Source organism: Tyto alba, unplaced genomic scaffold (assembly GCF_018691265.1).
Source record: "Tyto alba isolate M040663 unplaced genomic scaffold, T.alba_DEE_v4.0 Super-Scaffold_48, whole genome shotgun sequence".
Taxonomy (NCBI): domain Eukaryota; kingdom Metazoa; phylum Chordata; class Aves; order Strigiformes; family Tytonidae; genus Tyto; species Tyto alba.
Window position 1 is genome coordinate 8,952,474 of NW_024881324.1, and position 26,184 is coordinate 8,978,657.

A 26,184-nucleotide genomic window follows, 5' to 3' on the forward strand; every position below is an offset into this window, starting at 1 on the left:
GGGGTGGAGGGAGGGAACTGGCTTTTATAAATCAGTGCACACGCCACAGTTGTCATGTATTCTGAGATCAAAATATTCCCAAATTCAGGTTTATCTGCAGAGCTTTTAAACAGATGGCAGAAGCCAAACAGATTTGATAATGATTTCACTCTTCAGGTTTCAAGGTCCAGTGCTATTGTTTGGATAGTGACAGGGATCAGAGCAAATTCTAATGCCAGATTTACCTAGTCTGGGGTTTCCCCAGAGTTTGGACATGTTCATAACAGGGTGGGGTTAGTTGAGGTTCATCTGCTTTCTATGAAGTGAGGTGTATAACCCTGTTCTTTTGCCAGTTCTGGGAAGAAGCTGGGCAGAAGGGGAGGCCTGTTCTTACACATACATACTGAAGAAGCAGAGAGCCTGAACAGGAAAATGCTTTGTTTCAGGGATGGGTCACCACAGGCTCATGAAAGAGTAAAAGCCAAACTTTTCCAAGCAAGACTAGATATGTTAAAATATCACAGGAGGAGCTGCTGGTGGAATAGTTCCAGCCCAGCTGGAAATACTGGAATTCACAGTAGAAAATAGAGTGATTCTAAAAAGCCTTCTTCCTGGTCTTACTCCTGGTGGAATTGATTTCATGATCTGCAAAGGCAGGGGAGATGGGCAGACTGAAAGGCATGACTGAGTAGTCAGTGTTGTTACTCGGTGTAGTTGTGGGTTAGACCTCCTCTGTGGTGCATGCTGAGTACCACAGAACCTAGGGGTGGTGGTCCTTGGCCCAGCGTTTTTAAACAACAGGAAGAAGATACAGCCCCATCCTGATCTCTTTGACAGGGGATCACCCAGACCTGCACTGAACTCGTATGGCTGATGGACCTGAAAAATCCATCATTTTATTAAAAAATCTTTTTGTTTTATGTCAGTGTTGGGAGGAGTATGTTATATTCGTGTGTTTGCATGTATGTCCTTCAGGGTACATTCCCACTCAGAGTTTGTAACCTAGAAAGGTCTTGAAGGAGGAGCTGTCCTCTTCAGTGTACAGCACGGAGCTCCACAGGTCCCAGCTCTGTGATTAGGACTTCTGAGTACTGCAGTCACAACAGGAGTTACTAAGGAACTGTGCTCAGATACTATTATGAAGTAAAGGATTAAATCTGAATTTGAAAGCAAAGAGTGTGGTGTGAAGTATAATAATCTGTATCTTTGTCATCACAACATAAAAGGATTCTTTCCCTTTAAAATATCAGAGAAATACAATTCAGCATGTGTTAGTTCTTCATTAAAGCATTTCTTCCAAGTTTGCTGCATCTCTTACAGGGTAGGGGGGACTCTCTGTACCAAAGTATTTAGGACTGGCTATTGTTGTTGGAGGCCACTGTGTTCTTGCTTTGTTTTATCACCCTTTTCTCCCTTCCCTGCTTCCTTACATGTCACTTTGCTGATCACAGGAGCCGGTGCTGATTTTGTCATGCTTGGAGGAATGTTTGCAGGCCATGACCAGTGTGCTGGAGAGATTATGGAAAAAAATGGCAAGAAAGTGAAACTCTTCTATGGAATGAGCTCTGATACAGCCATGAAGAAGCACGCGGGAGGTGTTGCTGAATACAGGTATGAATTCCACATAGGAGCAATTGCAGTGAGCCAGCCATCCAGTAACATCTGGAAGGGAACTGTGCAAAAGGCACCTGTTGGAATCAGGCCCATGCCTCTGTTCCTGTTTAGGAAGCTGTTACCAATACTTGCAGCAGGAGATCTGGGGGGAGGGATGACATCACGGGGGAGACAGGGAGAAGGGGCTGGGGGTGGCTAGCTAAGAGCAACCTTGTTCACTCGATTGCAGCCAGTGCCGTGGGCTGTCACTGCAGCACTAGCTGCGTGGTCTGCGAAGTCATTAGGCACTGTTCTGACTTACGGGTTTCTAGGGATATGTATGAATTATATGCTGGAACATGGAATACCAGGCTGCAGTTTCTGACCCTCTGCTTGTCCAGGCTGGGTGTCCTGTTGGTGTATGGGTCCCTGGCTAGCCCACACGCTCCCTTCTGTTTGCAGAAAGTGGATGCCTGGTGAATTGGCAAAGCTCAGCTGGGGTTTCCCCAGGGTAGAGTTGAGTTACAGCTGTAACACTAGTGAGGTCCCAGGACCTCCAAAGCACTCTCAGTTACAGACTGTAGCCCCAGGACTCCCTCCTGCATTTGTTGGGCACTCTTAGGTGACAGAATCCTGCTGTAGAGGTTTTCCACCCCTTTTTGGGTAACAGAGCACCAGAATAGCCCCAAATCATGCAGTGTGCGGGAGCTTGGGTTCTGAGCTAAAATCCTTAGGGGAGTGGAAAGAAAGACGGGCTTTGCGAAGGAATCTTGTCCATTGCTATTTTACTCTGGAAAGTGCTGACAATTTTGACTTTTCAGAAAAGCAGATGAGTCCAGAAAACCTCTGTGCCTTCTGTCTTATGAGTGGCAGGTATAGTCACTGCCCTTAGGCAACGTGGTTCTTGTATACTTTGTTAGAGAATGTTTCCTGTCTTACAATATGTGTTGGTTTATTGAGGGGTCCCTTTTGAGTCTTCTCTGCTGGGGTAGATTCAGGCTCTGGTCCCATCTTTTAAACTGCTGTTTGTAAGAGTCTCAGAGCCAGTGACCTTACCTACTGTTCCAGTCATTCAGGACTGATGAGTTTTGTTGTCCATAACTGCTGCAGCTGCTTCAGCATTTGGGTTTTTCCCAATGTGTCCAGCTGCTACCAGAGGAAGAGTTACAGCACTGTGAAGGTGACAGTGCAGAATGTAATGCGGTATGAGATCCACAAAACAAAACAGAATTCACACTTCGACACAGAGGCATGCTGATAGGACCACAACAATCCCAGACATCATGCTAGATAGAAAGCATCTTTGATCCCACCTCCTGTCCTCCACCTCAACATTTGGTTTTGTGATTTTTGTCTAACACTTCTGAAGAGTTAAAATGCACCATAAAAATGTGGGCTAGTTCACCTAGCACTTCACAAAGTGGTAAGACACAGCCTACTTTGGAACATTGACACCCCTCTCCTCTGGCCTAAATCATAGAGCAGTTTGGGCTGAAAGAGACCTTTAAAGGTCATCTAGTCCAAGCCCCCTCAACGAGCAGGGACATCTTCAACTAGATCAGGTTGCTCAGAGCCCCATCCAGCCTGACCTTGAATGTTTCCAGGGATGGGGCATCTACCACCTCCCTGGGCAACCTGTGCCAGTGTTTCACCACCCTCACTGTAAAAAATTTCTTCCATATATCTAGTCTGCATCTACGCTCTTTTAGTTTACAACCATCACTTCTTGTCACAATAGGCCCTGCTAAAAAGTTTGTCCTCATCTTTTTTATAAGCCCTCTTTAAGTACTGGAAGGCCTCAATATGGTCTCCCCTGGAGCCTTCTCTTCTCCAGGCTGAACAACCCCAATGCTCTCACCCTTTCTTCACAGGAGAGGTGTTCCGTCCCTCTGATCATTTCTGTGACCCTCCTCTGGACCTGCTCCACCAGCTCCATGTCTTTCCTGTGCTGAGGGCCCCAGAGCTGGAGGCAGTACTCCATGGGGGCCTCCCCAGAGCAGAGCAGAGGGGCAGAATCCCCTCCCTCGACCTACTGGCCACGCTTCTTGTTACACAGCCCAGGATACGGCCGGCTTTCTGGGCTGCGAGTGCACATTGCCGGCTCATGTCCAGCTTTTCATCCACCAGCACCCCCAAGTGCTTCTCTGCAGGGCTGCTCTCCATCCCTTCATCCCCCAGCCTGTATTGATATCAGGGGTTGCCCCGACCCATGTGAAGAACCTTGCACTTGGCCCTGTTGAACCTCCTGAGGTTCACAGGGGCCCACTTTTTGAGCTCTGGATGGCATTCCTCATCTGAGGCGTCAGCCGCACCGCTCGGCTTGGTGTCACCTGCAAACTTGCTGAGGGTGCACTTGATCCCACTGTCTGTGTCATTGGTGAAGATACTGAATTATTATGAGCTTCTAGACTGCAATAACTATGGAGACTAAGGAAAGCTAGTGGTAGACATTGTACAGGAGAGACCTGGAGACAAATGAAGTCATTAGCTTTCTTGGTCTGGCAGAAAACCCAGGCTCATTAAAAGAGAAGCCTGTGTGAAAATGGGGAAACAGAGAGCTTGTGGACATTATGCTTACTTGATAGACTGTGCTTACTAGACACGGTCTGGTTCTTCTAAGGAAGACTTCTGAAAAGAAGAAAATCAGTTGGACATAGGGATAAGAGATGATAGTAAAGATTTTTTCAACAGCAAAAAAGCTTGTGATGAGTTTTGGCAAGTTCAAAGGGCATTTGTTTTTGCAGGAAAAAGAAAGTATTTCTTAACAAGCAGAAATATACAGTGAATACTGTAGTTTGAGGAGAACATGTGTATCCTTGTAGATTTTTAAAGCCAGGACTTTTCTGCATCTAATAGAATGAGAAGGGAATAAGGATACCTTTACCTTCTGCCTGAGGAGCATGTACATGTCCTTCTTGAATGGCGTGTACCCTTTCTTCTTTACCTGAGCCCACGTACCTCTTTCTGGGGCTCAGATCAGAAGGTAGTGAGCAATGTGAAAGGGATTTCTTTTTTTTTTTTTTTAATCTTATATGGGGCTGTGTCTGTACCAGTTAAAAGCACCGCTATCTGCAGGATATCTGGCTACACTGAGGACAGCTTAGGGGAGCAACCCATGTGACTGGCTTTCCACCTGGTTGACCTGCAAAGCTCTTTTGGCACTGCAGGGTCAGTATGCTTTTGCTTTCAAGCAGAACTGTTTATTTGCAGAAGAAGGAGCTGCACAAGGGTCCATCTACATCTGAGATGAGCTGAAATGATGCACCAGAAAGATGCGCTGCGTACCTCTGAGCTTTGATTCACTCTAGGTTCATATGCCAGTTCCCCAGAAGCAGTGTGCAGTTTGGGGGCTTCTTTTGTCCCCCAGCGAATCTGCTTGTCATCAAAGCCTCCGAACAAATGGTCTGAGTGGACAGCACTAGTCATTATCTCATAATTTAAAAGTAGCAGCTGCCAGTTACACAGAGGTGCTGGCAACCTTTTGTGCACACGAGGATCACTTGCTGCTCTTTGCTACCCTGTGCTTGTGTCAGCCCGAGTGTGGGAAAGGCCTGATGCTGGTCGGGCACATAGTTAATGGCAGCTCCCCGAGAGATCACAGAGCAGCCCCAGCATGCTGCATGGAGCTCAGTGCAGCACAGGCGCTTAGGGCCTGGCCACCACAGAGCTGGTGAAGGTTGCAGGAGAAGTTTGATCAAGCTTGCTGTGCCAGTGGGCCAAAGGACTAAGGCAGCTGTTAAATTCTGCTCCACGTAGTTCGGTGCGTGTGTGTGAGCTGGCAACAAAATGTATTGCTGGCAGGAGGAGCAATTGCCACTGGTCTCCCTTAAAAATGAGATCAAGTACAAGTATTATGTCGTGTAGTAGTAAAGGATGTACAGAAGGGTGCTGTATTTGGCTCAGTCTAGACAGACCCTTTCAATTCCTAAAGGGGAGCACTACACAAATTCTGCTTGATCCATAGCTGTATTTTAAATTGCATCCTGATTTTAGAGTCCCCTGGGGATCAAGTTCTGAAACCTTTTCATCAACAAGGGAGCAGAAGCACAATCTGAAACTTTTAGTCCCTGTTAAGGTATTTTTTGTGCCACTAATAGGTAACCTAGAAGGAGTCCCCCAGTCTACTGCTAGCTACAACAGCTCCAGACATTATATCTGTAAGCCTTGGCTCTGGAAGGAGCCGATTTGCATCTTGTTCACATTGCAGCCGTGATGCAGAGCTGGCTACCCACACCAACCTTGGGCTTGGGCTTGCTTGGCCTGTCCCAGAATGAGTGTCACTGGTTTAAAAATAGCAAGTATTAGTTATCCAGCACTGTAAATGTGCTGGGCATTGAAGGGACAGTTGGAAACAGGGCAAGGCTTTCCTTTGAATTAGTCTTACAGGAAAAGTTACAGGAAGTTTAATCACTTACTAGTTTAGCTTCTAGCAAAGTTGAACCAAAAGGGTTCTAAGTCAGCACTTTAAATGCTGGATACCCCAAACAAGTCAAGTCAGTGAGGCTTCTTTACATGCATTTAAAAAGCCCAGCTCTAAGTCTGTATCAGTGACCCCAATAAGCTGGTTTGTCTTTAAAAGAGCCTGAGCGCTCACAGTGTTTTATTCAAGCATTGGGGAGCTCAGTGTGGTCAGCCCCCTGCAGAATCTGACCGCTTTGTCATTTCATCTTTGCAAAATGACACATTTTGCCTGGAGAAACCAAGCCTCCAGCAAACAGTTAAATTAAAATTGACAGGTAAGGTGAGATCACTGTATCAGGGAATAAAGTCATGACAGTAGTTGTTTCTGTAATGAATATGTCAAGTTGATCCCATTTAATTTTGTATGAAATCTGTATACCTGGTTTAATTACTTTTATGTCATTTATATATTGGTTTATTTTTACATTTTTACCTCTTTCCACAAGGAACGTGGACTAGAGCTGGGAATTTCTGAAAGGCAATTATTAAGTTTCTTTTATGGGAGAAAATAAATAAGGCAAGCAGGAACAGAGACCACATGCAGTATTGTTCAGCTAGAGCCAATTTGCTTTTGTTAACCCTTTTGAGATTTCACAGGTTGTGGGTGAACACTGCAGCTCTACTGTGGTCACTCATCAATTCACAGCTGCTACTAAGCAGAGCCTCTGATAGAATCTCTGCCGAGAGCATCTGAGCACACCTTTCCCAGCTGCTGGGAGACCCAATTGCTCGGTCTTCACCTTCCTTCTCTGAGAAAGGGTTAGTTTTGGGTCATAACTCTGGGAGAGATGTCGGAGCTGCAAATCCCTCAGCCGTTCCTGCTGACTTGCTTATGCAGCTCTCTGCCATGCGTGCCAGCGTTTGTGACACCCCTTGCAATCCATGAGTGGCCTGGGCACAGGCATTTGTTGCTGGCAAAGCAATGTCAACTTGGGGATTTTTTACTTAGTTTCATTTATTGCCAGCTAACATAAACTTCTAATCACTGTTGGGTAATGGAACAAACACGTAGTTAAACACATTTCCTCCCTCTTTTTCAGACACCACTTAAGCCAGACACCTCTCTTCACCCTGCCATGTCTCAGCTCCCCTTATTTCCACCACAGGTCCCACTCGGTCTGTCCCAACTCCTTCCGTGAGAACAGGGGTGGCACAGGACGTTGTGGTCATGCTCGTAGTGATTTCGGTCTGCCACTCCTCCTTCTTACTGTGCCTGCTCCATCGTGAGTTCTCCACAGGCCACAGGCCCTTCGTGGCTGCCCCTGCTCTGGCGTGGGTCACCCGGGGGCTGCAGTCCCTTTGGGAGCGCACGCTTTTGGCATGGAGCACCTCCTCTCGAGCGTGCATCTCCAGCTGCGTGTCTCCTCAGGCGTGTCCAGGTGTGTCTCCTCTCCCAGTGGCTGCTGCTGGTTCTTAACTACACTTGTGCGGAGGTGTCATGTGCTCCCCTGACTGGCTGAGGTTTCGGTGGCTCACACCATTTTCAGAGCCAGGTGGCACCGTCTCTGTGACTGGCATGAAGCAGATCATGGCCTTCTCCCACACGGGTCACACGGGCAGCCCTTGCTACCCAAACTCTACCATCTGTGCCCAACACAGCAGCCGCGTGTCTAACAGTTGGGTGCTCATGTAAACTAACTGGGTGCTCATTCATGTACTAACAGGGTGATTGGGCATAAAGTAGTTGGGCACGCATGCGTGAACTGGTTGGGTGCTTATGCAAAAATTAATTGGGCACTCATGCATTAATTTATTTAGTACTCATGCATGAACTAATTTGGCACTCACACAAGAATGCAGCAGGCCCAGCAGTTTACGGCACCCCTCACCTCTGCAAGGCACAGAGAACTCTTTGAATGTTAATCCATAATGAACTCTTTCAACATCATCACAATCTTAGTACACGTCAGTTATAAACTCCACTCTTCCTCCCTTTGGACCAGAGAGAAGGGATTAGTAGGGAACAGTACACTCACTAAAATGTCACTCTTCCATCCTGAGCACCGTGTTAAAGGGGTTAACGTCACGGTTTGGTTATATACCCATCACAGACCCCACCCCTGGCCCAGACTGCAGCAGTTAAAGGTGCAACAACCTGTGCATAGCCTTAGTAAAATTTCACCATCAGTAGGGTCTGGGCAACATGTTACACCTGTTACAAACTCTTCCCCTTTCCCCTGGGGACTAGAGTATTGGGGTTAACATTAACACAGCCTGAATATATACTCAGTGCAACCTTCACCCCCTCGACCCTGTGGACAAGACTACAGAGGTTAATATTACAACAATCTGAGCACAATGCTTATTACAAACTTCATACTTTGTTTCTGTAAAACACATAACCAGGAAAGCCCCAACAGCTTGAATTACCCATTACAAACTCCAGCCCCTCACCCCTATGGATCCCTATCAGGGTTAACATCATCATAATCTGAATGCTTGCTACAAATTTTAAGACTTGTCCCTTCAAAACAAACAACTAAAACCACAGCGGCAGTTCAAGTTACTCACTGTGCTTTATCATAAAAGTACATGATTAAGATCATACAAGCTGTTGAAGGTACTAGTAAGGTCATGAGTTCAGTGTCTGTAGGGCTTCATTTACATCCAAAATGGGGAGGTGGGGTTGTGTTCACATGCAGCAGCGTGGGCATTTCCCCATTTGGGGCGTCAGCTGACCCACCAAACGGCTCGGCTGTCTCGGGGCAAGCTCCAAAGCCCGACAGCATTAACTCAGCTCTGACCTATTTGCTGTGCTTGCACTTGCTTAACTCACAGCTCTGGCTTTCTGTCCCACTTCCACCCTACACTCCTCCTTTTGCTTCTGGCACATCTGTTACTCCCAACATGTAGGGTGGGAGCATGGAGAATTTCCACCCCTTTTTTGATACTTTTTTCCAAGGATGGACGTAAAACTGGGCTCTCGGCATTTTCTGTGGAGCTTATCTCACACTTCTCTTCCAGAATGCTTCCTCCGGTACCTATAGGTTATTCCTTGATCACCAGGATGTCCCACCAGCTTATCAGCTGATACTAGAGGAGCAGGAGCAACTCTCTAGCTGTCAGAGCTTTGGGGCTGTGACGTTAGGGGTTCACCTCTTTTGTAAGCTTTGGTCCCCAGAGCCAAAAGTGGCATCTCAGAAGTTCCAGCTTCCTACCAGAGCCGCTGCAGGGGCATCTCCCAGGGGCAGGGGCTGTAAACGTCCCCCATTTCTGTAATTTTTCTCTGAAGAACGGCCCATCAAGTGCTCACGCTCTCGGGAGCAGTGTTCCCATCTCTGCAGGGCTGTTGAACCACTGTAAGTGGGGCTGCCTTTGCAGTCAGCTCTCTGCTAGCAAAACATGATGCTCAAGCATGAATTAACAGGGCGCACGTGTGTGAACTGATGGGGCATTCACACATAAATCAATTGGACTCGCATGCGTGAACCAGATGGGCGCTCGTGCCCGACTGCAGTAAACCCTGCATTTCTTACCCACTACAGCATGCAGCGCTCTTCAGCTGGCGGGACCTGGGAGGTAAAATTTGCACTGGATTCCCCACATCCCAGCCATATGCTGTCTCTCACAATCTCACGGGAAACTCCCAGGGGGTTGGGCCAAGCTGAACCTCCCAACTTTGTCAGGAGCAGGTGGGCACGGCTGAAAAAACAAGGTGCAGAATGGTAGCGTGACCAGTGTCGGTGTTATGGGCCAGGCCTTCCCTTCCTGCTGGCACTGGAGCTGAAAAAAGCGTGGTGACTCCCCACAGCACAGGCCCCACAACGCGCCGGTGAGCCCCGGGCGGTCGGCTGGGTGTCAGGGGTATGTAGGTTTTCCATTGGCCACTTATTACAGTGTTTATTTTAAGAGTTTCAAGAAAGAGTCAATTACTCATCAGACGTAGGGAGATTAATCATGGTTCCTTATTCACACGGCATATTAACACTTCTCCTTTATTGTCTCCCTCGGGCTTTGACCTCACATTTAAACTAACAGAATGAAATATAGCCAAGCTCACACTGAAGTACCTCCACATAGCTGCTGTTGCTGCTGTTAATGATTTGCAAATGGAGCCTCCACACAGGCATGCCCTTTCCTTCTTGCACTATCTCCTAGACAACTTGTTTAAGGAAGACGTAAATAAAGCCACAGTTACAACAATGACAGATCCCTGCTGCGTCTTCTGCTTCCATTGCATAGGGGAGAAGGAGAGCAATCCCCTCTCCCCTCCGCATTTCTCTTAGACCCCCCCCTACCCAAGGCCCACCTCTCCAAAGGAGCTGGTGTGCCGTGCAGAACAAGCTTGCTCGAAAGCCCAGTGAGGTCAGCTGGTGATGGGGGAACTCTGCTGCAGGAGGAATTGCCGAGCATGAGCCTGGGGAGAGCTGAAGGGGAAGGAGTGAAAGTTACTTGCCTGGATTCTTCCACGGTGTAACTCTTAAGCTGTGCTTTTGGGAACTGCGCAGTCCGTGCTGGCATGCGCCTGTACCTGACGGTACTCACAGCACTGCTGTTTTTTTCTGGCCTTTTTGCCTGGCTCTGAACTGTGCTAGCTCACCTTTTAGCTTCAGGGGACAGCTCTGCAGCACGTTTCTGTAACAGGTTTCCCACTCCATGTCTGTGGGCTCTGGCGAATCGGGCTGGTAGGGGACAGCCAGAGCATTTCCGTCTGTGTCTGGTCAGTGATGTGGGACTGAGCCCAGGGGCTGTGAAGCCTCTGCAGAGCTGTGCTGAGTGGTGCCTCCTGAGAATCGGCGCCGACATTCCTGTAGGTGGCTTGAGCCTGGCCTCTCCTTACAGTTTAAAGCCTGCAGCTCTCGGGGTCAAATTTAACTTTCAGTAAACCTGGAAGCTTCACTTGTAGGCAGATGGCGCAGGGGAGGAAGGGGCAGAGCTGTAAATACACTCATGGAATACTGGGGTATCTACAGGGTTTGTGTGCTTCTCGTTCCCAGCATTGATGGTGACTGGAGTTGAGGCATTTCAGTGCTTAAAAGCAGCAGCAGCAGAGCAAGGAATAAAGCGGGTGGGGGACGTGCAGAGTATTAAGCTCCACATTGCTCCAGTAAACTACACTATTACGTTTCGCATCTGGACGTAAATGCAGTAACCAATCTCTTCTCCAGGGCTTCGGAGGGCAGAACTGTGGAGGTCCCGTACAGAGGGGACGTGGAACTCACCATCCTGGACATCCTCGGCGGGCTGCGCTCCACCTGCACCTACGTGGGAGCTGCCAAACTCAAGGAACTGAGCAGGAGAACGACGTTTATCCGGGTCACCCAGCAGCACAGCCAGGTCTTCTCTTAGCCCAGGCCTGGGGGGCTGGAGAGGGAGGGGTGGGGGAGAGGAGCAGGAAGGGCTGCTGGTTTGATTTGCTTTCTCCTCCATGTTGTGTTAGTGGCAAACTCTCCTCTCTCTCAGAAGGGCAGCGTGGCAGCCACTGGCGGGGCTGTGGCTGGGAACTGGAAGGCGAAGGTCGTGCAATTTAACACAGTGCCATTGGTTCAAAATGCAATAGCCTCATCTTTTATTGTCGTGCCTATTTTATTTTTTAATCAGCACTTCCTCACCTGTTTTTTTCCCCCCTCTGATAAATAGCTGTTGAAACCTCAGTTAATAAGGAATTGGCTTGTACAGACAGGGCTGCTACGCCCGCACACGCACACGCGTTCCCTTTTTTAAGACTGACCTGTCAGCTACCGCCGCTTCTGGCAATGCACCCTCCAGAAACTGCAGGCTGGGAGGAAAAAAAAAAGATGCAGGGAATTGCATGGAGAAATCAAAAATCAAATTCTCTTAATCTTTGTTCTGGCAAAAGAATGGCTGTTTGTGGCAGGGCTGCCAGCCTGCAGCATGTCAGAGGTGGCTGGTGGCTGAGGCCTGGCTACTGGTGACTTCCTACTGTGATGGTAAAAATGCCAGCTCTCCTTCACTCTCAGTTCGCGGGGCTGGTACTGCCACTCTTACTTAAATCTCCCTGTTCAATGGACAGAGAAGCTGGCACTGAATGTAGCAAACCCATGCTGTCCCCCGGCCCTCAGCTGTGGAGATCATTTGGGAGAAAATGTCCCAGAGCTTGCCTGCTTTTTCGTGCATGCAGTTATCGAATTACCTGGGTTCCTGCTTTTACCTGCTCTCTGTAAACAGATTTGTAAGACACTGAGACTCAGCAACAGTATTCCCACCAAGGGGGTTGGTTCCTCTGCAGCCCTGCCCGTTCCCCTGCCTGTTCAAATCCATTTAGCAAAGGTGTAAAACTGCTGTGCTGTGCATTATCTCTGGCCAGGTGACTGAGGCCGGAGGGATCAAATTCGCTGCTGGTTGTTTGGTACCACTCCTCTGCAGCCCTTGACACCATGAAAAGCAAAAGAGAGCTGTTGGCAGAACAGCCCGACTGCAAGACACTGGTAGGCCGAGGTGGAGTTAAAGCCTTTGCTCTTAAGGCAGTAATGAATGTTTAAGACTCTGGGTAACACTTTAATAAAGTGTAATGGCCCGCTAATTAATTGATAAAACACAATGAAATTTCTTTCGAAATACACGTTGCATCCACATGAACAGCACAGCAGCTCGTTATGATAAATGATGTAAAAGTGAGCACCAATGAATTAATAATGCTTGGCCACTTACTTTAAAGTGCTGCTGAGATCGCAGTACAGTTAACATTACTTCGGTACTTTGGAGTCTGACTTTCCCCTCCTGTAGATACCTGTGGAAAGAGGCAGGCTTCCTTTGAAAAGCAAACGAGTGATCTGTAGGAAGAGGAATAGCAAGGAGAAACTCTAGAATTAAACCCGTATGCTGGACTGCTCAAAAAGCCCTGCACAAGGATTGGTACGACTGACCGTGCTGAGGAGCAAATCTAGGCCACAGGCTGATCCCTGGCGGTTCTGCAGCGTGCTGTGCACGTCAGAAGCAGCACAGAGTGTCTCCTAAACAGCTGCTGTTTTAAATGGCTTCCATTTAACAGGCAGGGCATGACTGTGGTGCGTCCCCCTTCCTCTGCTTTGGAGGTGAGCGCCTTCACGCGAGCACAGGTTACGCTTGTGCTGGCTTTAAGGACCACCGGCCCTGCCCACAGCTCGAAAAGCACCCTGGGCGCGGGGGAGAGGCGGGCCTGGAGCTCCGTTCCCTCCAGCCAGAACCGGGCAGCTTTACCCCGAGCCCTGCGGTGGGCCACGGGCCTGCCCCAGCCCGGGGAACGGGCGGCACTGCTGCTCTGCACCGGTACGGCTGCGGGGGGGTCACCGCTCCTTTTTTCAGATGGGACGTGAAGGGCAGGGTTGTACGAAGGCAGAGGAAGAGCTCAGGCAGGCGTGGGGCCTGAGCACAGCCGTGTCTCCACGCTCGTGCCTTCAGACGTGGGAAGGGCAGCAGCCCGCTGGGCTCCCGCCTTGCTCCCGCTAGCGCTTTTCTACCTTTTTTTTTTAGCTGCATTTCTAAATGGAATTTAATACGTAGCCACATACAAAAAAAAAAATATCTATATTTGTAAACATTTTTTTAAAAAGATCATCGGCACACTGAACCGAGCAGCTTCACGCCGTGTCTGCAGCACTGTTTCTTCCCCAGCGGGCAGGCTGGGGAGGGGGCTGCCTCTCCGCCTCCCACCGGGCAGGCTGCCCAATTCCCCAGCCAGCCCAGCACCCACCTGCCCTCCCCTGCCCTCCCCTCCCCTCCCACACCTACCCCTGACGGGCCAGTGACTCACAGGAAAGGATGGGGATGGGCTGAGCTTAAGTTGACCCTCGAATTCTCCAGGCTGTGAAGGACATGGACACTAAGAATGGTTGCTGACACAGCTTTGACTTAGGGCATTTGGTTTTCTAAAGAGCAGCTCTTACCATCATTTTGTTAAGCAGCACGTTTGCTTTAATTTTCTCCCTCTCTCCGAAGCGAGCAGGTGATAGAAATTGGCTGAACTGGTGGCTAAACTGGGTGTTAAAGGAGGGCTCAAGCTCGCCTTTTTTCCATTTTGCAGCATGTCTGCATCTCGCCCAAAGTTCTATGCGAGTTTTGTTCGGGGCTAACCTTCAACTATGTCAGTGCTCGCCATTCACACGGTACACGTCCGGCTCTCAGGCTGCAAACCAAAAAAAAAAAAAAAAGACGAGCTGGGGCCCTCCCAGACCGCCCAGTCCTCTGCTCGTAGGAGTTGCCCTCTCCTCCCCTTGGCCCCGGGTGCTGTGCCCTGCTCGAGCCCGCCGAGACGGGCCGAGCAGGGACCACAACCCCCCAACAACTGCCTCGTGCCATTTGGGGACCTACCTCACCTGCCCACGTAACCGGGCTCCCCGTCACTCAGTGGCCTCCTGCGGGAAGCGCCGTCCCTCAGCGCTTCGCCCGGGGTGACTGTGCGCAGCCTCGGCCTTCCTCGGCCCCACCACCCCACCGCCCTGCCCAGAGGGGCGCCCGGGCACCCCCGCCGCCGGGCCGTCGTTAGGTCGAGCACCCAAGAGCAATGTGGAGGTTTGGCCGGCCGGCTCTGCAGCGATGGAGCTGAACCTACACGCAGGGGTGCGGAAAAGTTGCAGCATTAAGGGAACCCCTGCAGAGCGCGTCCGGCTCTTCTTTGGCCGTGCCCTCCTGCGCAGCTTGCGCCTCACCTCAGGGCATGCCGGGGGTGAATGCAGGATGGGGCCACCCCGTAAATACCAGGAGTTGTAAGCAGGGGCAGGAGGAGCCTCTGCTTACGTCTGGGGGAGCTTTTCCCACACAAACTGTGCCCGGGTCTTCCTTTCAGCTGGTCAGAAGCGGGGGGAGGAAGGATGGGGGCGAGCAAGGAACACAGCAGCGATTAGCCAAGCGCCACCGTGCTGGGACGGGGGCTGGTGTTTGTCAGGCACGGGCACAGTGAGAGTTTGAAGCCTTTTCTGAACCCAGCGCTCCCTGGTTTATACCGACAGAGCTCCGCAGAGCAGCCTTGCTGCTACAGCTTTTCTGTAGTGTCCATCCATCACCGCCTCCCACCCCTCCAGCTGGGGGGCTGTTGCTTTTTAGTTGCTAATATTAATTTTACACCAAGAGTTCTTTGTTGGAGCTGCGAGGGCTCCGGCAACCAGTGCCGGGTTTGGCCTTGTTTAGGTAGAAGAGAAAAAAAAAAAAAAAAACAAACGCAAAGCCAAGGCCCAGGAGCAGCAGTTTGCCTTCCACAGCGGGCAGAGCGGGCAGGCAGGAGAGGGCAGGGCCCTTCCCCGCGGGCAGGTCTCGGCACAGCTCCGCACCCCTGAACACAGCACGGGGCCCCCCCGCAGCCTGCGCGGCGCTTGTGGTCGTTGAAGGGAGCCCTCCCAGCCTTTACACTGTCTACCCGTTGAGGTTTTCATGCACAAATAAGTAATTCAGAGTCCAAAACTCCTCGGTGTTGCTTCTGTGTAATCGGCCAAAAAGAGCCGGTGAGCGTTCGCTGTTCTCCTGCCCCACTCGGCCCCACTGGGCCCCGCTGCGATGGCGAGCGAGCGAGCGCTGGCATTTCAAGGGTTTGAAAGTTGTAAATGGAAGGGGTTTGTTATGCAATAAAGAGCTTCTCTCTGATGAAGAGGGCGTTATGGCCATGGACGGGTACGTGCCTGCTTCTGCGTCGTCGCGAGTAAAAGCCAACACTCTCAAATGTGTTGCCAAAGGCGGGGGGTGTGCGTGTGCGCGTGTGCGTGTGTGTGTGTGTGATTAAATTGGGCAAATTACTTCCCTAGGAAAGAAGTTCCCTCCCATTCAGCCCTAACGCATAAAGACAAAACACACGTTTGCAATTGGCACTGTTATTTTATTAGTACGAGTATACTGAAACAATAAACTTGTACTGGTATACAGACAATTTCTTTAAAACAATTTTGTTCAAATTTTGAATCAAACATTGTTTTATTATAATAATGAAATAATTTCTACCTAGAAAACCTGCAAGCACCATCAAAGAAAGGGACCATAAAATTCAATAAACAGACGCGAGTGTATCCTACAAATAGACACACCACCATTAGAAAATAGAATATGAATTCTTCCATTTTTTTTAATATTTGTTTTAAAAAAGCTAGTGCAAGTACAATATTTTACACTGGAATTACAGAGAGTATGCACGCATATGGAAAAAAGTTCTCCTGTCACAATAAAAGCTCTTAACTATGTCTGTATGCACTTAAAATCTTCTCCTCTTTTCAATAAGGTGCAAAACGTTATTCCCTCCCTATTTCTCCTTTGTACTGGCCATGTCAGCTCAATTTCTCCCCAACACAAAGCTGCGATATCCCTTTTACTGGGCCTACACTAGGAACTACACTGGAAGTGTGATTTGCAACAACCCTCATTAGTAATACCAGACGAATTAAGGAGAAAAAAAAAAAAAAAAAAAAAAAAAAAAGACATTAAAAACTACCACTGTAGAATGGCTAAACCTTACCCCGGCACGGCCAAGCGCCGCTGCCGGCTGCCGGGAGCGGTGACATAGCTAGTACAAAATGATTTTCAGTAGCTCACCCGAACTGAAAAAGGTTGGGAAATCCCCCCCCACCCCCCCACCCCCTTTTTTGTAACACTGCGAAAAGAACAGTGTTCAACAAGTTAATATATTATTCCAACAAAAAAAAAAAAAAAAAAAAAAAAAAGGAAAAAAAAAAAAAAAAAAAGAGCAAATACATACATTAGTGAGTTTCAACATTAGCTGACTGTCGTGAAGAGCCGTATCTACGCCTTAACAGGTTAGTAACTTCGCTACGAGGCCAGCCCGACGGCCAGGCAGAAGACCCGGGCCGAGCCACCCGCAGCCGCCCCCGGCCCGTTTCTGCCCTCAGCTACGCGGAGCCAAACCCGACCGACTCGGACAGGGGTTCTGCAGAGCGCCTTCAAAGGGAGGGGGCGTGGGTCCCGGATTTGTAAAGCAACCGAACCGCCAGGGCGGGATCCCCTCGCCGGCTGGCGGGGAGGGAGCGACGGCGCGGCGCTGCCCGGGGGGCCGGCGGTCCCCACGGCGGCTCCGCGCCCGCCGAGGAGCTGGGCCCTGAAGGTTCTGCTCCTCAGCAATGCCGAAGTACAGCAACGACAGCTTCAACGAGTGACTAGCGCTCGCTGCAAACAACACTTCCGATGCATGCCTACTGCGTGGTCGAGGGAAAGGGCAAAGGAGCTTTGACCGCTCAAAATAGAAGTGAACAAAAAAGAAACAACCTTGGATGAAGCCTCCATAAAATCCTCAGTGGAAGACTTGAGTCCTTTCAGCTAACGACAAGAAAAAACCTACAGAAACCTTAGAGACTGTTATTGTAGAAATACTACCAGTTGGCTGAATGCACTTCATCGTAACGCAGCTGGGGCTGGTTTTCCGAGCGCCCCGGGGGTCGCTTGGCCGGGGCGAATCTTCCTGCCCCGTGTGCCTGCGGGACCGAAGCTTGGGTTACCTCCGGGGAGGGGGACGGGGGCAGCCTGAAACTTCACCCGCTCCGCCCTGCCGCCGGCTCCCAGCTGCCCAGCTCAATCTTTGGACGGGAAAAGGACCCTCTCCTCGGAAACTGCCTCGGGATCCTCTCCTTTTGGCTTCGGAAAAACACCGGTCTCGCCACGGGTCAAGACCGTCGCTGGAAACGTGCGGTGTGTGACTGACCGCTCCCCGCGCAGCGGTGGGGGAGAGGGGGGCAGTGACAGGGGCTGGAAGGCCGGGGCCGCCTCGGGCACCGCGCTGCCGCCAGCGCCGGGCTAGGATCCCTTGTTAGAAGCACTTCTTGCTCGGGGTTATACTCTTTGGGTTTCGTCTGGAACAGGAAGCGCTGAAAAAAAAAAACGTGGAACAGCATCCCGGAGAGAGGGGGGAAAAAAAAAAGAAAAAAAAAAAGAAAACCAAAACAAAACAAAACCAAACCCAAACAACTAAACGGGACCGAAAGGCTTGAGGGCCCTCAGCCCCGGCCCCGGCCTGTGGGCTGCCAGGGGCTCCCCTGGCGCAGGCGCGAGGGACTTAAAGCCAAAATACAGCCGGAGAGTGAGGCTCCGGCTCTGCGCGGTAGCCACCCTTTGAAGCGCCCAGTAGCTGCACTCAAGAATTGCTGCTCCAAGGTGTATTTTCAGCACAGGAATAAACAGTGTGAAGCGTGACTCCATTCCCCAGAAATGGGACCCATGTGATACGAACAGAAAATTAAGCACAGTTGTTCTTTAAGAGCCTTTTAAGTAATAATTCTTCCTGGCCAAAGCCAATACAAATCAGATCATCTAGACATGACATTTTCTATATACAAAAAACATGTAACTTTCAACCTTTCTCTGCTTTTGTATTTAAAAACTTTTTTTTTTTTTTTTTTTTACAAACAAGGTATGAAACTCACTGTTCAAACAGAGCCATCTCTTTTTCAAACACTGAATGAATCATTCCAACATTCATTTTTCTTTTGTGCAATTTTTTAAAACGTTACCTGTACTCCTCAATGTGAGTGCTTCAAAAAAAGTTTCTATTTTTAATAAGCTTCTCAAATTAGGTTTACATCAAAAAATATTCCCACAAGGTATAGTGCTACAAGAAAAGATCCTATCAGTAAAGGTAACACATCTGAAGCGAGGTCGTCTATGTAAAAGAAATTGAACTCTGGAGTAGAGGTGTGCAACGCGTTTGGAATTTCCCTATCGACACAAAGCAAGGCTGTCCTCAGGACAGGGAATCAACTGGACACGTAGGCATATGCGTAAAAAAAACATTCACACATATTTATTTGTGTGCAAACAGACACTTCTGTCTGAGGGTGTGTGTGCACGTATGCTTATCTGCATCAACTCATTCTCATTTTGCGATCTATTTTGGGATTTGGGGGGGTGGGAGGGCTGGATAAACCAGAGGAAAGGAAATTTCTGCCTGCACTCTGGCGGTGCGTTCCTCCCCCTCGCTTTTCGCATCAGCACTGGCCAGAGCCCCGAGCGGACTCTGCTGTTACCTGTGGTGATGGGGAGGGAAGAAATGGAAATGATTTGTACGAGCGCGTGTCCCGCTTTGCCACTTCTCGAGTTCCTGGGACAGCAGAAGCGTTTCATCAGGCCAAACCTGCCCCACCCGCCTGGGGCTTCTGCCCTGGCGAACCTGGACGAACCCCAGGATTTTTCCAGCTGCCTGATTAAGGTCAGGATCTGGCCCTGACTGCACCAAGCTTCAATTTCACAAAGGTTTGTACACGTGCTTCACAGCAAGCTCCCGAGCAGCCCTCGGCGGCCAGCCCGGACCCACCATGAGCACGCGTGGAAGTGTTTGCAGAACTGGGTCCCACGACACGCAGAGCACTGCGCCAAGAGCCCCCTCATTTGAAACAACACTGTTAGTGTTCAAAAATACTGAGGATTCGCTCTCCTTGATACAGGACGTGGGGTTTGTTGGTTTTTTTTTTGGTTTGTTTTTGCTTTTTTTTTTTTTTTTTTTAAGCAGTTGCAAGTATTAACAGAAATTCACCATCTGCTTTTTACTATTGGCAACACACTTTAAAAGTAAAATAAATTTCTGCAGAGAGTGAATTTTCATGAAAGCCAACAGCTACAGTTCACGCTGAGCTTGCTGCTTTCGTATTGCAATCTAAGTGAGACCTACAAAGTTTAAACCATGAGATGCAGGAAATCCAAACTTGTCTGTAACATTGTACATCCCTACTCCAGAGCAGTAAAAGTGCTGCTTCTGGTCACATCAGTGTACCACACATATGCCAGCCCCATCCCTGAGTAAAAGGTGTGAAAGGTTTCTAAATGTTCCTTGATTTAAGGGAAACGAGAGTAGTGATGTCACTTCCCCATGCCGAGAAAATGACGGGAACAACAGGTCGAACGAAGCGACAGCGGGACAAAGGAATTAAAGGAATAAAAAAAGGACCGTGTGTATCCCCCCCCCTCCTCCCCAGGTCTGTGTCTTCGAGGGAAAGCGAGCCCAAGGGCAACGTATGAAATGGTGAAACAGGTCAACAGCGACTCTGATTTGGGTCTCGACCAGAGGACTCGAGGTAAGTGACATCAAACTCCAATTCCCCGTGATGTGGCCCAGACAAACTGAAACAATGCCTAAGTTAAACACTATAAGGAACAGTCATTTTATATATATAGATATATAGATAGATTAGATAGATAGACAGATAGATAGATATTTTTTTTTTTAGAAATCCCTATAAAGAGGTTCTCGTTTTATTTTCATTTGCCCTGACTAATTTCTTGGTGATTGTATGCGTTTCGTTGTAAACTAAAGAGGCCTGCTACAACAGAAAGAGAAAAAACAAAACAAAAAGACAAAAAGAAAAAGCAAGCTACTGTCAGTTACTATTGCAAAGTGGAGGCCGCGCAGCAGCAGCAGCAGCGGCCAAACCTCCTCCATCGGCTTCGCCTCCGCATCTCCACGCCCGCGAGTGGAATTTCTGCGTGTGCCCGGGGACCGACGGCGCTTCCTCGGGCACGGGGACTCGCTGCGAGGGACGCTCGGTGCTGGGGGAGAGGCAAAGCCCCCCCTTTGCGAAGGACTTGGTCCCAGGGGGGATTTTTCTCTCCCCGGTGGGCGCCGGGTCCCGCCTGGGTGCCGGCGCGGCGCGGGGCGGCACTGGGCTGCGCGGCCGGGAGCCGCTCCCCGCCTGGACGGCACGCAGGCATTAATACAGCTTTTCTGTTTGTTTGTTTTTCTTTTGTTTTTCCCTCCTTTTTTTATCTCCCTGGATCTTTTTTTAACATCAAATACAAAAAGGGTTTGTGTTTCCCGGGGCAAGGGATGCTTGACCCTTAATATGTTGGTTTTTTTTTTTTTTTTTTAGGGGGAGGAGGGGAGAGGATAGGGAGGGAGTTATTGATAGGACAAAAAGGTAAAAAGGAATAAACTATTCAAAAAAGAACAAAAAGAGGGGAAATCAGAAGTGGGTATGAGATCTAGCTAACACCGCACGGGTGAGTCTAAGTTGGCACGTAAAGTATTGCACATCCTACGAAAGCCAAAGCATGGAAAGGGACAATTGTTTGGAAAGAACCAGTTATTTCAGAATTCCTCAGTCTGAAATACAAGCACAGAACTAATACATTCCTATTGCTCCAAACGTATTTTTTTATTATTATTATTTTTTATTTTTTTTTTTTTTTAGTGTTAGTTGAATAGATCCAGTCAGTTTATTAGCCCCTGCTTCCTTATTAACCACAAATGTGTATGCGTATGGTTTTGAGATTTTTTTTTTTTTTCCCAAGTACACGTGAAGTACGGAACTAGTGGTACGAGTGTGAACTAAAATCTGCAATTCTTTCTATTCCTTTACCACCAAAGCTTAAAAACAAAACAGGAAACAAAATGAAACAATAAATTGCAAGTGCCCTGAGCAGAGTATATGGAAGATTAAGCAACTTCTCTGAGCAGAAATATTAACAAATAAGCACTAACTAAGCAGTGTGACTGTGAGAAGAAACCCACTCAGCTATTTGGTAGCCCGCCGAGAGGTTAATAAAATTCAAGGAAATTCAAGAAAAGTTTCAAGCTATTTTAAACGTATTTCAACTTTTTGGTGCACCCCAGAATATGGTATAAAAACAATTAGTTCTGGTGTGAGCTAAACTTCAAGTAACAAATAACAGAGTCAAAGCTGGGGTTTGGGGTTGACATTTCTTCTCTTAAATAAAACCACTGTATTTTAGGGGAGAGGGGAAACGAGATTTTAAATAAATTTGTTCACTTTAGGTTACTGCGTTTCTAACAACGGACTTTTATTTCCTTTTCTCCCTCATCAGCACAGCTTCTTCAAAACTACCTGAAGGATGCGAACTCGCCAACCAAAACCGACGACGCAAACGCTTGCTCACGCAGGGCCCAAGCACGATCCCACTGAAACCAACGGGATCTTTTTCTAGTGGCAGCAAGAGGCCTCAGAGCTCAGCCCCCAAGTGCTTCAAACCTGCAGCTCCCCGAGGCTGGCGCAGGAGGCTGGGTGCACAGCACCTCAAAGGATCCGGCCCTACGCGGGGAAAGAAAAGACTGAACAGCATGAATCCCCCCCCATCCTACTTGGTTTGTACCAAACTCTTGAAATGTCGCCTTTCCAATGGAAAACGATGCCATTAAAATAACAAATAATAATAATAATAAAATAACAATAGGTTTGTTTTCAAAACAAACAAACACCTTGCTAATGTATAGAAATGTTTCTTGTGGAAAACTCTCTCAGCAAGTCTGAAGAAAAATTCTCAGAGCTGTCCCGGTAGGACCTGGTTCTGTGTGGCAGATATGGTAGAAAGACCAAAAATGAACTTTGAAAGGAACGTAACCCTATGAAATGGCCTAGAGCGTAGGCAGGTTAGTGAGTAATTGCTACATTTGTTTATGCTCTTTCAGACCCCCCCCAACCCACAACATTATTAGGTAAAAACTGCAGGAATACCACACAAATGATAAACTCAAGATGTGCAAATTGCAAGATTCTTTAAAGTCCATCTTTTTCAAAAACACTGGACAATGATTTTTTTTTTCCTCTTTCCTTTTTCCTTTCTCTTATTTTTTTTTTTTTTTTAATCATCTGTCAGCTCACATATGCCTTTAACTCTTCCTCAAGCATTAAAGTTTAAAAAGTGCCTCCTATTAAGTAGTCCTTTGTGGACAATGACTGTCACATACTAGTTCAATAATTCACATTCATCCCTTTGAAACCACATTAAAACTTTCAGCATCTTGCCTGTGAGAAAACTTTACATAGTTGCATGTAGTTACAGTGTTGAAGAGATTTGTTTGTTGGTTGTTGTTGCTTTCCTAGCAGATTAAAGTGAGATACAGTACGTACTGAGTGTTAGACCAGGATGCTCAGCAATAAAGTGTGAACAGCATTTTAAGTGCTTAAAGACATTCTAGGTTCATCTTCAACAGCGGATTCCTGTGTCACACCGAAATTTGAAAAAAGTGGCACCAGTTGTCCATAATCATGAACTAAAAACAGTACTAGAGTTAAAGACAAAGATTTGCAACCTAACTGCAAACGATGGATGCCTGTGATCTCAAAGGGGCAGTATGCGTCTACCTTGTGGAAGCAAATGTCAATGGCGTAACCCGGTCGATTTGTCTAACACTGCACAGAAACAGGAGTGAGCCCGAGCCAGGCGCATCCACGGAGCCGGAGGCCTCCTTGTGCACACCCACGCACACCCACGCCACACGCACGCACCCACCCACCCACCCACCCACCCCACCGCCGTGAAGGAAAACCTTGCAGGGCGACCGGTGCACGAGTCCGTACAGCCTCCCCGTCTGCTGACTCCGGGCAATGGAACTGCACTAGCAAGCAGAAAGGAAATGTTGGTGTGGCAGTTGCTTTAGGAATAAAAATCAGTGCAGTCAGACCCCATGGGGGGAAAAAATATATATATACATATACACACACACAAATATATATATATATATATACACACACACACATATATATATATATATATATAGTAGAGCCTTGAGTAAGAGTTGGCTTGTTGTTGAAAACGTCAGAGACTGTCTGATCCTTTTCAGTAACACCCATGGGTTGTGGCCTCAGCGTCCACCCGGGGTGAGGAAACCTCTTCACCAACCCGCCACAGAGCTGCAGCCCCTCCTCGGGACCGGCGTGCACACATGCACCCACACACACACACGCACGCACCCCACGCGTGACATACACCTCTGCTACAGTTCCCTTCTCCTCGCCTCCCCCCTCCCCGCCCCCCCCCCCCCCCCCCCCCCCCCCCCCCCCCCCCCCCCCCCAAAAAAAAAAAAACCAAAAACCTGGAACAGGAACCGAAACAACAAAAGAAAAAAACAACAAACAAACAAACAAACAAATGAAAAAAAACCCAACCCAACCCCAACGATGAAAAGAAAACAAAATCACAGCTGGACCCTGTCCTACACGAGGTGTTAGAAAACAGGAGCCATGACAACACATTCATTTCCACTAAGGGTGTGTGAAGCAGATACTGCCCCTTCTGTCGCTCTCGATAAACCTAGTCACTGACAAACACTTGTGGAAAAACATATGCACCAGTCTCCTGCATAATACCAGCTGCAACTATAACAACAAGGTTATAACATAAACCTAAAATAAGATGATAACATGTAAATACTGGGTTATTTAGTCTACAGTACAGTAATCTGGATAAAAATGACAAGGGATAGCCTAATTTCCTTTCCCCAAACAACTTTTACTTTCCTACGTTGGATCGACCTTCAATGCAAATCTTAACCTCCTGAGGAATAAAAGAAGGCTTGGGAAGAGTCAAAGGTGGCTCCTCTTCTGATTTCTCTAGTTTTCGTGTTTCGGGGGCTGACCACCTCCTCTTCCTCGTTGCCGGGGGCTTGCTGGGTTCTGTTTTGGTGAGCAAAGGTGCTGCAGGCAATCCTATTTTGTCCGGAAACTTCAGTTCACCGTTCTCAGCTAACATCTGTGCACTTCCCTGATTAATCCCGTTTTCCTGCTCCGCATATCTGTGTCTACTTCCAGCTAGACTGTCGTTCTTTGAATGCTTCAGCAAGATACTAGCTGAGTCCATGGGCTGGCCCTTTTTAATAGAGCCGTTCTTCAGGTTCTTGAGCGTGAGCGATATGCAGACGTCCCCCACCGAAAGTTTGGAGCATGGCAAATCAAAGAGCTGGCTGGTTCTCTCGGGGCAGCAGGACGACCAGCCTTGTCCGAATACAAAAAAAGGGTATTCTACCAAGACTTCCACGCTGACCTGCAGAAAGAGAGGGGACAACAGAGAGAGACAGAGGGAGAGAGAGAGGGGAGAGCGTGAGATCACCCGTGTGCCCTCATGCACGTGGACGGCAGACGGCGCCTGCCGCGGCGGAGAGGGATAAGGCTGACACGGCCAAAGTGCTCTTCGGCTTCCGCAGAATCCGTACGTCGACCCCCAGGCTTCACGCCCGTCCTTGTCGCATGGGCGTCAGCGGTTTCTCCGGGTTCAGCATTCCTTAGCACAGGGACCTCAGCGGGAATCCAGCTTTACCTTTAGCCAGCCGCTCAGCGCGGCGCGGACAGGTCGGCTTCGGCACCTGGCAAACCCCGCTCCCCGCCATCGCCCCGTGGCGTCACCCGCACCTGAAGACGCTTTCCGACCAGCGGACGGCGGAAGGGGAGCTCTCGGTTCTGACACACGATTTCCTAAATGACCACCTCTGCCCCAACAAGCATGCACTTACCAGGGTGAAGTGCCCGAAGGCGTGCTGTCTGCCGGGGGAAGGCCACGAGGAGGGACAGAGTTGCAGCTGTAAGAGCAGCGGACGCGATCCCGCCCTCCCCCTCCTGGGTCTCCTTTTCCGCACTGTGTCCCCTTTTCCCTCCCACTTTAAAACCACGGCCGGTTCTGAATCCTACCCAAGCGTCGCACAGGGAGCTGCCACAGCCAGGAGGATGGGCCAGCAAAGGGTGCCCACGGCTCCCTGACCTTGCAGATGCTGGGCCGTGAGGTCCCACCGTGATAAAGCACCTAAATCCCCGCTTACCTTGGCACGTGCCGGCAGCCCGGCGCGCAGTCTGCCTCTGCAGGCTCCAACACTTGACGTGAGCTCGCATGATCCACAACCCACAGGGCCGAGCCCCCGCCAGCACACCACAACAAGGGCGGGGAATCCTGACTAATGCCTTTTTAAAATTTGGCCCGTGTTTTTAACTTGCTGTGTGCCACACCAGTGAGGTCTGCAACTCTGAGAGCGTGGTCAGATATACACCGCTCTGCTCCCGGGGTCCCCGCGTCCTCTTCTCAGGCATGGGGGGCAGGATCCTGCTCTGACGGTGTAACCCCTATTTGGTAGGGACTAAAGGGTGGGAGAACACCTGAATGCACCTGCTCATCTAACTTCTGAGCCATTCAGCAGGCACGGAGCATACCAGCTGCCTGCAGAGCCTTCCCTCTCCAGGAAGAAAGGAACGTCACGGCAGGCTTGCGAAACCACCTCTCACCCTTGGGAAGGAGTAACGCAGTCATACCGAGCATGGCTTTTGTATCGTTAAAAATGCATCTCAACATTAAGGAACAGCAGCAGTTTGAAATGCACATTGCACTCCAGTGTTCAAACACCTCTGTTCGTAATATTAAGTGTGAACCTTGGGATGAAGTCGCAGGGCCTGTCTCCATGGCAGTGCAGCACCCAGCAGCCCTGCCGCGTCCCTGCTAGCGCTGCCCACCCTCGGAGCCTCCCTCCCTCCCTGCAAGCAGGGCCCGAGGTGGATCCCCTCACGCCCCACCGGC

At 49.1% G+C, this 26,184-nt stretch overlaps 2 protein-coding genes across 14 annotated transcripts in view; one reads left to right on the plus strand and one right to left on the minus strand.

Moving 5' to 3' along the window:
* GMPR (guanosine monophosphate reductase) overlaps nucleotides 1–20,259 on the plus strand; it is a 48,312-nt gene extending 28,053 nt beyond the window's left edge. Inside the window, exons 8-9 of the mRNA XM_032987743.2 lie at nucleotides 1,431–1,590; nucleotides 11,142–20,259. Coding sequence (XP_032843634.1) covers nucleotides 1,431–1,590; nucleotides 11,142–11,322 — 341 coding nt within the window. The 3' untranslated portion in view covers nucleotides 11,323–20,259. The remainder of the gene's footprint in view (nucleotides 1–1,430; nucleotides 1,591–11,141) is intronic.
* A 3,858-nt stretch (nucleotides 20,260–24,117) lies between these two features.
* The window catches only part of ATXN1 (ataxin 1), a 246,212-nt gene continuing 244,145 nt past the window's right edge, over nucleotides 24,118–26,184 (minus strand). For all 13 annotated transcript variants that reach the window (XM_042806661.1, XM_042806658.1, XM_042806657.1 and 10 more), the window contains one exon: nucleotides 24,118–24,669. In XM_042806661.1, the coding sequence (XP_042662595.1) occupies nucleotides 24,139–24,669 (531 nt within the window). In that variant the 3' untranslated portion in view covers nucleotides 24,118–24,138. The remainder of the gene's footprint in view (nucleotides 24,670–26,184) is intronic.